Genomic DNA, 11,662 nt, shown 5'->3' with positions numbered 1-11,662 from the left:
AAATAATAAATTGTTGAAATATTGGGTAATAATATTTTTGATACATTGGGTTAAATAAAATATTTTTTCAAGATTTTATTTATTTATTTGAGAGAGAGAGAGTGAAAGAGAGATGATGAGCAGAGGGGGAAGGGTAGAGGGAGAAGCAGATTCCCCAAAGAGCAGGGAGCCTGATGCAGGGCTTGATCCCAGGACCCTGGGATCATGACCTGAGCCAAAGGCAGACACTTAACCGACTGAGCCACCCAGGCACCCCTAATGAAATATATTATTAAGCCACCTGATTCCTTTTACTTTTGAAATGTGGACACTAGAACATTTAACATTACATATGTAATGCCTGTTTTTACTGGACGGTGCTGCTCTGTGGAATACCTTTACATTTTAATACAATATATTCAATAACTATTAACAGCATGACAAAAGACAGACTTTTAAGAAGTAATCACATTAAAGACGATTTAGTAATGTGTATTTAATGCAATAGATTTCATCTAATCTCAGTGCTGCTGAGGATGGATGCATGTTTTAGTATTAAAATACCTTTTAACAACCATACTAAGAAAAGATAAATGTCATTTTGCTGCAGAAGAACAGACAAACACAGTAAGACATCCTGTGTAAAAGCCTGAATTTAATTCACTTACATTATGAATTCTGATTAAATCATGATCAAATCTACTTAAATATAATGCTGAGTAAAAATAATAATCAACAGTTATAATTATTTCCCCAAACCCAAATATTCCTTTTTTTAATTTATTTTTATTATTTTTTTTAAAGATTTTATTTATTTATTTGAGAGAGAGAGAGAGAGAGAGAGCACATGAGAGGGGGAGGGTCAGAGGGAGAAGCAGACGCCCCGCTGAGCAGGGAGCTCGATGCGGGACAATATTCCTTTTTTTTTAAATAAATTATTTTCTAGCATCCAACTAACAAGCTGCCATGTCCAGTCTGACCAGGCTGATGCCATTAACCTGCTATCATTTAAACTAACGTCATCTCTGCTATGACATTTCTGGAAATCTTTTTTCAACTCTATCGCAAACAAAGAGCAGAACTTGCTCACTAGTGGAACCCAGTATCGGTGATGATGGCTGGCATACCTACCAGCTCTTCTTGAGGTCTCATTTAAGGAAGTTATTTATAATATTTTCATCTAGCCTGGCCACTTGTTTAATCCTTCGGGGCAGAACGCTAAGGTATCCAACATGTCGCCTGCAGAGGCCAGTAAGTCCTGCCCAGAGAAACAAGAGGCCACAGGTCAGAAGCATGGGCTCTGCAATCAGACCAATTAGCTCAAATCCTAACTCTGTACAGGCTGTGTGAGTTACTTCTCTTCTCAAAGCACTTCACAGGAATCAGCTCATCTAATCTGATATCAATCCTCCGAGATGTGACTTTTATGAATATACGCGTTTCACAGCTGAGGAAACTGAAGCACAGACATAAACTAACTTGCCCAAGGTCTCCAGGTGGGTAAGTTAGAGTCAGGCTTCAAACCTGGACAGGGAAGCTCCAGAGTCTGTGGTTTTTGTTCTCTCTGCACGTAAACTGCTTAGCAGTGCCTGACAGTGAGAGTTTTATAAATATTATCACTATTGCTATCAATAAAGATCACTCTCTGATTCTGACCACATCCCTCACATTCATGGTCACAGGAAAGCCAGGTGAATATGGACAACAAAACTGCAAAACAATGCAAAACATATGACCTTTTTTTAGAACTTTTTTTTTTAAATGTAGGCTCCAAGCCCAGTGTGGAGCCCCAAACTTTTTTGGGGGGGAGGGAGGGAGGGAGAGAGAGAGAGAGAGGGAGAATCCCAGGCAGGCTCCATGCTCAGCACACAGCCAATGTGGGGCTCCATCTCACAACCCTGAGATCATGACCTGAGCCAAAATCAAGAGACACTCAACTGACTGAGCCACCCAGGCGCCCCAGGCCCAAACTTTTTAATTCAATAATTAATTTGTAGTAATTTTAGTCTCATAGAACTGCATAAAAGAAAGAGTTCAGGGTGCCTGGGTGGCTCAGTTGGTTAAGCGACTGCCTTCGGCTCAGGTCATGATCCCGGAGTCCCAGGATCGAGTCCCACATCGGGCTCCCTGCTCAGCAGGGAGTCTGCTTCACCCTCTGACCCTCCTCCCTCTCATGCTCTCTGTCTCTCATTCTCTCTCTCACAAATAAATAAAATCTTAAAAAAAAATTAAAAAAAAAAAGTTCATGCATACCCTTGCCCAGCTTCCTCAAAGTTAACAATTTACATAAACATAGTGCAATGATCAAAATCAGGAAATTAACCCTGGTACAATACTACTACCCAAATTATACAGCTTTCAAATTTCACCCGTTTTTACCCTAGTGTCCTTTTTCTTTTCCAAGATCCAATCTAGAACCCCAAACTGTACCTACTTGCGATGTCTCTTTAGTCTCCTTCATTCTGTGATAGTTCCTCAGTCTTCCTTTGTTTTTCCATAACTCACTACAGTCTACAAAATAAAGTCCAAATTCTTAGCATGGCCACGACCTAGAACTCACCTACCCATACAGCCTCATCTCCTGCCATTCCCCCATTCACTTTAAGTTTCTCCCAAAACAAATTAAATTACGGTTCCCAAAATGGCCATGTACACTCTCAAGTCTGTGTTTTTGCAAACGTTATTCTCTTTGGCCTTTCGCTGGGCTGACTCTCCTAGTCTGCTCAGTGTGGAGTGTGGATGGTGTCTTAGACAAAATCTTCCTGAGCAGCCTGCACTCCCTCAAGGGCACTCAGGTGACCCCTCCACCAGGAGGACCTCCACCACAGCGCTTCCCACACAGCATCACTGTCTGCTTATTGCTTGCTAGCCTCTTTTTTTTTTTTAAAGAGAAAGAGAGCACACATGGGCAAATGGGGAGGGGGCTGTAGAGGGAAAGGGAGAGAGAATCTTTTTTTTTTTTTTTTTAAGAATTTGGCAGCTGTCCTCAGACCATTGTATTTCTTTTTTTTTTTTAAGATTTTATTTATTTATTTGACAGAGAGAGAGAGAGCGAGAGAGGGAACACAAGCAGGGGGACTGGGAGAGGGAGAAGCAGGCTTCCCACCGAGCAGGGAGCCCGATGTGGGGCTCGATCCCAGGACCCTGGGATCATGACCTGAGCCGAAGGCAGACGCTTAACGACTGAGCCACCCAGGCGCCCCAGGGAGAGAGAATCTTAAGCAAGATCCACACCCAGCATGGAGCCCAACATGGGGGGGGCATCCAATCTCACAACCCTGAGATCATGACCTGAGCCAAAGTCAAGAGTCTGACACTTAACCAACTGAGCACCCCAGGCGCCCACTGCCATCCTCTCCTGAGGACAATACTCCTCAAGGGCAGAGTGGGTCTTAACTGGCACCTAATACGGTTCCTAGAACTTCAGAAGATTGATTGATTTATCTGAGAGAGAGAGAATGAGCAAGGAGGAGGGGCAGAGGGGGAGAATCCCAAGCAGATTCCCCTCTGACCAGGGAGCCCGATTCGGGGCCCAATCCCACAACCCACGAGATCATGACCCCAGCCGAAATCAACAGTCAGAAGCTCAACTGACTAAGCCACCCAGGCGCCCCTCCTTTTTAAATTTTAATTAACCACATCTTACATTTTAATGTTTAGTCCCATTTAAATAGAATGTCTCTCACTTGCCTGTTGCCAGAATAAGACTTTAAATGCCTCTGGTTTTATGGGCATGTGTGAATCTAAATCACTATCAAAATGCTACAAAACCAGATGTATATACTTGCAGTGACCATACCTCTAATGAACAGTTTAATGAAGTTAGTTTAATAAATTAATATAAGAAAAACACTTGCTATTAAAACAAAATTCTGTTTTTTTTTTCTTTCAACTTAATAAATAATAACCATGATAAGTATATTTTGATTTGGGAAACAACAGACTCATGTCCTCCTAAGTTATCTGCCATGCTTGAAAAGTACTCACTTTTCCAACACTCACCCAGACTTCTAACACTGTTTTATGTTTAAGGTTATAGCCATTTCTCCTTACCTGGTGAGCATGTTAGTTTTAATGACATAATCATCCAAAAACATCTTCTGGCTGACTAATGTAAGGTTGGAATTGTCTTAAAATATAAGTGAGCACAATTCTTGCCCTCCAGGGGCACACACATGTAACTACTTGTCCCAATACAAAATTCGTAACAATAATGTAGAAAAGGGATTTTCTCCTCTCTCAATTCTTTTGAAGATGGTATCTTTGCAACAGCAATACCAATAGGTAAACACAAGAGAAACCAAGGAAATTAATACTTGCTTTTTTTTTTTTTTAAAGATTTTATTTATTTATTTGACAGAGACACAGTGAGAGAGGGGACACAAGCAGGGGGAGTGGGAGAGGGAGAAGCAGGCTTCCCGCGGAGCAAGGAGCCTGATGCGGGGCTCGATCCCAGGACTCTGGGATCATGACCTGAGCCGAAGGCAGACGCTTAACAACTGAGCCACCCAAGCGCCCCGGAAATTAATACTTTCGAATGCTTACTACGTACCAGACATTTACACATCATTTTAATCCTCAAACCAAATCTCTCAAGTAGGGATTATTATCGCTACTTTATAAATGAGAAAAGTGAGCTACAGAGATAAAAGAACAACCAAAATCATACAGCCAGACAGAGCCAGAATTTGAACCCAAGCCTCCCAGGATTCCAGGGTCCTCCCTCTAGAGAACATTTATCGTCTCATAAAGCCACAATTTTAAAAACACAGCACTGGAGAAAAATCATCTCAACATTAAAGAGTAAGTTTGGCTCTCAAGTCTATGCTCTTAACCATCCCACTAAAAACAAACCTGGAGAAGTATGAAGACATGGAAATTCCAAATATGAAAAAAGTTAAACAAATTATAACAATTTAACCTGAGATCTAAGAAAGTGACTTTGCATAAAAAGATGGTGAAAAGCTGTTTTGCACTTCTGCAAAGTTAGAGAGAAATACACATTTCTTGGTGAGTTTGTTAAAAACAAAAACAGGTTAATCAAAGCAGTTGTGAAATCTGCTTCTCTGAAGTTACTTAAGTATGAGGCAGATCCACATTTGTCTAAAGGGAATTCAATGACAGGCAGGCTCTAATAGGATGTGGAATTAGCTATCCGTCTAAAGTGTCCTAACACAATGAGCTTAAGAGTTTTTTTTTTACACGTGCACCTCAATTATAAGTAGTTTCTTTGACATGGAGGCTTTGTGCAAATGATATTACATAACAGACATATAATAAAATATTATCTATCTGTATACCACACATAATACTCACACAGGATTGAGGGTTTTCCTATAGTCAGAAATCTGTTTTCTCATAAAAATTATATTTCTCTGGGTGCCTGGCTGGCTCAGTCGGTGGAGTGTGCGACTCTTGATCTCAGGGTTGTAAGTCTGAGCCCCATGTTGGTTGAAGAGATTGCTTAAAAATAAAGTCTTAAAAAAAAATTGTATTTCTCATCTCATTTAAGCACATTGTTAACATTCTCCGGAATCCTTCATTTATATCTTCTTAGCATAGCATGTACATGTATGGCCTCATGAAAATGGACCAATATAATCCTATTTTAAATAGGCATCCAAAGTAAAATTGTTATATTGTTCTGTAGAAATTGCTTTTTAAAACTAAGACGATTTCAGGGTTCCTGGGTAGCTCGGTCAGTTGAGCATCCGACTCTTGATTTCAGCTCAGGTTGTGGTCTGGGGTCGTAAGATCGAGCCCAGCGTCGGGCTCCAGGCTGGGCATGGAGCCTGCTTAGGATTCTCTCTCCCTCTCCCTCCCCACTCCCACCTTCTCTCGCTCTAAAAAAAAAAAAAAAAACCAGAAAAACAAAAACTAAGACAATTTAAACCATCTTATTTTCTTCTTATTTCTCTTTCAGGAAAATGCAGGTGTTATTTAACCCATCCTCTTACAACAGCAGAACAAAAAGGAACTGAAACTATAGTACTTCCATTTTAGAGTAAGAAAAATTGAGTCCCCCAAAAGCCACAGATATTATTATCGTTATTTTTCTGATCCTTAAAAAGAAAGTCTTTTTTTTTTTAAGATTTTATTTATTTATTTGACACAGAGAGCAAGAGAGCACAAACTGGGGGAACAGTAGGAGGGTGAGGGAGAAGCAGGCTCCCCGCCAAGCAGGGAGCCCGATGTGGGGCTCGATCCCAGGACCCTGGGATCATGACCTGAGCCGAAGGCAGACATTTTACCATCTGAGCCACCCAGGCACCCCTATTTTTCTGATCCTTAAAAACAGAATCATCAGAAGAAATAGAGAATTGACATAACAGCCAAAATATAAGAGCTGTAACATGTTAAAATCTTTTCTAAAAAGTAACTCACCGGAGTTTCCTTCCTTTGCTGGCTTTCCTATCTACTTTCTTGTGGATTTTGCTTCGTAACTTCTGGATCGCAAGCCACTGCCTGGGAAATTCACAAGCAATGTTATGCATCATCACTAACAGAAATAGTTATACCTATTGACAAATTGGAATTTTTCTCACTAACAACCCTGCAGAAAGACATCATCAACCCACATCAAGTTCCTCAAGATAGTCTGGGGCCAAAGCGACTAATCAATTGAAAAGGATTTGTGCAATGGTAAAAAAAAACAAATGGCAGCTGGGAAATTCTACAGCGAATTTGGTTAACAATGCTCCTTAGTATCTAGAGTTGCTGTTGACAGGCACTAAATCTCGCAGCCCACAGGAAAAGCCAGCAAACTGAGTAGAGCTGTTTGGGTTTGCTTTCAACGTTTTAGCTGTGCAGGATGTTCTATTGTTATTATTGCAACTGCTGTTCGGTTTGAATACAGGATTCCTTCAATTTTCCCTTTGTTAATACCGAAGTGCTTTTTCTGGCACTTTCCAATGTTTGCTAATTTTTTATAATTATCCACTACTGACATTAGTTTTGCGGCCATTTTATTTAATTTTCATTTCATCTGTAGTATTTAAGAATGTGCTGCTGAGAGGTAAGGGTTCTTTCCCAATATAGTCTCAATACGATTGTCACACCTACAAAAAAGTTACCAGTAATTCTTTACTACCAAATACTGAGTCAGTCTTCAAATTTCCCAGATCATCTCACTTTTACAGTTAGTTTGTTTGAATCAGGACCCAAACAAGATTCACATATTCTGCAGTCATTTTAGATGAAAAGGAATTAATTTTTCAAATAATGGATACTAGCTAAGAAAAATCTTCGTAAATTCCTCATATGAACAAATGTGAAAAAAAGGAGAAACAGCAGCAGCTAGTCATCTTACCTGACTTAGACAACGAAAACTCAACATCAGAAAAAAAATAATCTAGGGAAATCCAATTACTATAATCTTAATATAATCTTAATTACCATAATCTATTTTATTGTAAAGCCAGATAAATGTACAATATAATCACCACTTAAATGCAATTTGCTATATCACATTAAATTTATAGTGAACAGCTCTCTATTGCATTCCAGAGATACACAAAATATCAACAATATCCTATCCTAAAACCCAAATAATGTTTTACTCAAATAAAATTATTTCATCAACACAAATTTTTCATTGCATTCTCAGAATGCTGCTTTGCCCGCAATCCCATTCTGGCACTTGCAGCTTTTGTTTCCTTTCATGCTTTTGCAAAGTATGGCTCATGGCTATTTACATGTACACTGTTCATTAGGTAGCACTCTAAATGCCCTTTTTATTTTCCAACCACAGGAGGAAGCATACACACAAGAGCCTTCCTTCACTACTTTACATTCTACCCTGACATCTGGGTAATGCTGCCACGTTCCATTTCTAATTGTGCCGAGGCTTTTACTGAAGGGTGGAGGTCTAAATTAGGGCAGACTCAAACAAAGCAGATTCAACTATGAGCAAGGAACCTGTTGTGCACTGTGCCACATTCGGACAGCTGAGAAACACATTTGGGTGGTTGCTTTTTATCCAGTGGTCAGAGACTGATACAGATACAATCAGAGCCCAAATCAGAAAGCAAAGAGCCTAAGAAGGACTTTGAAAAACAAACCCTAAAACAAAGACATAGAGGTGTTTTATAATCTCTTATTCAACTGCACTTAAGGCAAGGTGTAGGGTAAACAGTTAGGATTTCCATCACTTTGTCTTTCTAGCTCTTTTTGTCTTAACTTTTTTTTTTTTTATGTTGCTTAACTTTTATAATTACGGGGCCAATCACTGCCTTTGAGGCAGAATTAAGGGGACTCAAAGGGAGAAATTATTATATAGGCTGCTTTCATGAAGAGAAAGCCATATCTAAATTACCTTCCCATGGCCACCTGATCATTGGGATCCAAGGAGCTGGTCTTCCGTTCTATGAGTTCTCGAAGGAGCTATGGGAAAAAGGAAAGCAACTGATTTATTTATCATCTCCCAGCACCAAGTGACTTTAAAAGGGCACAGGAGGAATTCTGAATGGCATAGTGACAACTCTAAAACTACAATCAATAGGGGACAACCCAGTGGCAAGAGCATGACTGAATTCCCATTAACCCTTTCATGTTTATATATCTTTAAAAAGGTGGCTATAGCAATAGCTGAGAACAGAAGTCCATTTGGAAGACTTATTGTACTGCAGTTCATTTCAAATGGATCAAAGAGTGTGCAACATTCCCTTCACTGTTTTTATGATTAGTTTTGTCCACCTCATCGATACCATTGGAAAATCTTTAAAAGGTCAGGTGGGAAAGGCTGTATGGCAAAAAGGAAAATGCATCAGCTTCTCACCAATAGGATAATGTACATGGTTAACTTCTGACCTATAACCTCCAATAGTCAGGAAGGTCTTCCTCAGGCAAAAGCCTTTATTACATATAATTAAAAGTGTGAACTTCATTCTCTTGCTTTCCATGGCTGGTACTCCACCATGCTTACTATGAAGAGATTTAACCACGTATGACACCAACACATTCACAGCCACGACAATTTTAAAAGGGATCCTGACAGAAATCATATGTGTGTGCTGCAAATACAACAGAGAGAACCAGTCTCTCTTCCCATACAACGAACTCCATGGGCACTCTGAATTACTCTCCTACTCTCCTCTTAGTCCTGGGCGGTCCACTACGACCAGAGTGTAAATCTATACCTTTTACATAGACTTAAGAATTTGCACTGGATCTTAAAGTCCTTGGTGAAGAGAAGTAATGTTTAGAAGTTAAACATTAGGTAGGGGTGCCTGGCTGGCTCAGTCGGTAGAGCATATGACTCTTGATCTCAGGGTCGTGAGTTTGAGCCCCACGTTGGGTGTGGAGCCTGCTTAAAAATAAAGAAAGGTTAAACATTAAAGGAAGAGAGTTTTTTTTTTTTTTTTTTTAAGATTTTATTTATCTATTTGAGAGAGAGAATGAGGTACAGCGAGCATGAGAGGGGGGAGGGTCAGAGGGAGAAGCAGACTCCCTGCTGAGCAGGGAGCCCGATGCGGGACTCGATCCCAGGACTCCAGGATCATGACCTGAGCCGAAGGCAGTCGCTTAACCAACTGAGCCACCCAGGCGCCCAAGGAAGAGAGTTTTAAATTATGATAATAAAACTGGATACATCTCTCCCATACAAGTGCTTTGGGCAGGGAAATAGCAACAGAGATTAAAATCCCAAAAGTCTTCTGAGAGAACTCTAAGGGGAGACACTAAAATAATCCTGCTCATCATCTGTCAATAATACAGATTTGACTTTAAAACTTGTTTCTTCACAAAAAAAGGTAATGATTTTGTAGGTGAGGCATGGTAGCAATCTGTATTGCTATATTTCACCAAATTAAACAGCTGAAGTCTGTGGGAGGATAGAGAAGGAAGAATAAATTCCTATGAAAGTAGTTCACTCTCTAATTTTCATTTGTTTATGTAAGTAGGCACTGGAAGAACTAAAACAAATTTACAGAAATGTTCATTTCCATATAAGATGAATCTTTATTGCAAAAGGGAAAAGGGTATCTCAATTGCAATTAAAAACCCTCCTATGGGGGCGCCTGGGTGGCTCAGTTGGTTAAGCGACTGCCTTCGGCTCAGGTCATGATCCTGGAGTCCCGGAATCGAGTCCCACGTCGGGCTTCCTGCTCGGCAAGGAGTCTGCTTCTCTCTCTGACCCTCCTCTCTCTCATGCTCTCTGTCTCTCATTCTCTCTCTCTCAAATAAATAAAATCTTTAAAAAAACAAAACAACAAAAAAAAAACCCTCCTATGATGTTTCTTCATTTGCTTATTTTGGACATTATTACTACAGCAATTACGTTTAAAAATGCGGGGACCGGAGGCCACTGGTTTATTATCACTAGAAAACAGCCAGCTATTTCTCTACCCTGTTTATCTGATTGATTCCCAACATCTTTCTGGCAGCCAATCTATCAGTTTATCTCTGCTACTTCATCACAGTCACTTCTGGCACCTAAATACAAGATCCAAATCCAGTGTTACACAGACATACAACACAGTAAACCCGTGTAGCCCTGCTCCTCTGTAAACAGCTGCCCTGAAGGCTGAGCCAAAATGGGCTCCTGGTTCCCAGTCAATGTTCTGTCAGAAGCATGGCGGGGGTGGGGGGATAAGGTGGTGGAAGGGGGAGAGGTGGAGAAGAAAAACAGAAGAAAGAGAAGAAAAAGAAAATACAAAAAGGGACGGGAAACAATGGAGTGGCTGCATCTCATTGCCCTTACCTTGTTCCAGCCACAGAAGAAATTGGAACAACAGTTCCTGGTTTTCCTAATCGTCTCTGATCCCTTGAGACTGGGGCTGTCAAGGCCACTGGGAGCAAGTGCTCACGGAAGGCTGCCCCAGAACAACAGGGGTGATCCTCTTCAAGAAAGCCCCATATGCCCTTCCGGAAGGCTGGAAACTGGAGCCGCACGATCACCGTGGGTCTGTTATGTTTGCAGTGGTCCCGTGATTCAAACACCGAGTTGGTGCAGCATTTACTTTCAAGCACTCTGTACTTCCCATATTCTGGGCTGCATTATCTTTTTTTTTTTTTTTTTAAAGATTTTAATTATTTATTTGACAGAGAGAGAGACAGTGAGTAAGGGAACACAAGCAGGGGGAGTGGGAGAGGGAGAAGCAGGCTCCCCGCTGAACAGGGAGCCCGATGTGGGGCTCGATCCCAGGACCCCGGGATCATGACCTGAGCTGAAGGCAGATGCCCAACAACTGAGCCACCCAGGCGCCCTGGGCTGCATTTTCACCACCCAAGTGCCCTGCACAGCTACTCTTAGTCATTCGTGACAAGGAAGATGGTTTTACTGGTCAATCTGGCCAAGTCTACTTTATTCAGTCTAGTGTTGCAGATCCTGTTGTATGTAAGGTAGGAATAAGAAAGTAGCCAGAAAATACAAGTAAACAAACTATTCCTGTGGCTATTGCTATTTCCCACAGCTAACACAATCACTGGGTTTTAATTTAATTAGAAAAACTGCTTTCAAAAAAGTTACTAAAAAATAAGCTTTAGCGGGCGCCTGGGTGGCTCAGTTGGTTAAGCGACTGCCTTCGGCTCAGGTCATGATCCTGGAGTCCCGGGATCGAGTCCCGCATCGGGCTCCCTGCTCGGCAGGGAGTCTGCTTCTCCCTCTGACCCTCCTCCCTCTCATGCTCTCTGTATCTCATTCTCTCTGTCTCAAATAAATAAATAAAATCTTTAAAAAAAAAAA

The 11,662-nt window shown here is 40.9% G+C and overlaps 1 protein-coding gene across 3 annotated transcripts in view; it reads right to left on the bottom strand.

The window, feature by feature from the left end:
* Positions 1 to 11,662, bottom strand: part of AATF (apoptosis antagonizing transcription factor) — a 102,964-nt gene that overhangs the window by 26,799 nt on the left and 64,503 nt on the right. Inside the window, exons 9-10 of one of the 3 annotated variants that reach the window (XM_081805326.1) lie at positions 8,294 to 8,361; positions 6,364 to 6,444 (exon numbers count right to left, since the gene is read on the bottom strand). The exons of 1 other annotated variant lie outside the window; for it this stretch is intronic. In XM_081805326.1, coding sequence (XP_081661452.1) covers positions 6,364 to 6,444; positions 8,294 to 8,361 — 149 coding nt within the window. Of the gene's footprint in view, positions 1 to 6,363; positions 6,445 to 8,293; positions 8,362 to 11,662 lie in introns of those variants that run through there. One more of the 3 variants, XR_014140549.1, reaches the window with a different exon arrangement.

The sequence above is a fragment of the Leptonychotes weddellii genome, chromosome 15 (assembly GCF_054177405.1).
Source record: "Leptonychotes weddellii isolate Sample4059 chromosome 15, ASM5417740v2, whole genome shotgun sequence".
Taxonomy (NCBI): Eukaryota; Metazoa; Chordata; class Mammalia; order Carnivora; family Phocidae; genus Leptonychotes; species Leptonychotes weddellii.
This window is presented reverse-complemented; position numbering and strand designations above follow the sequence as displayed.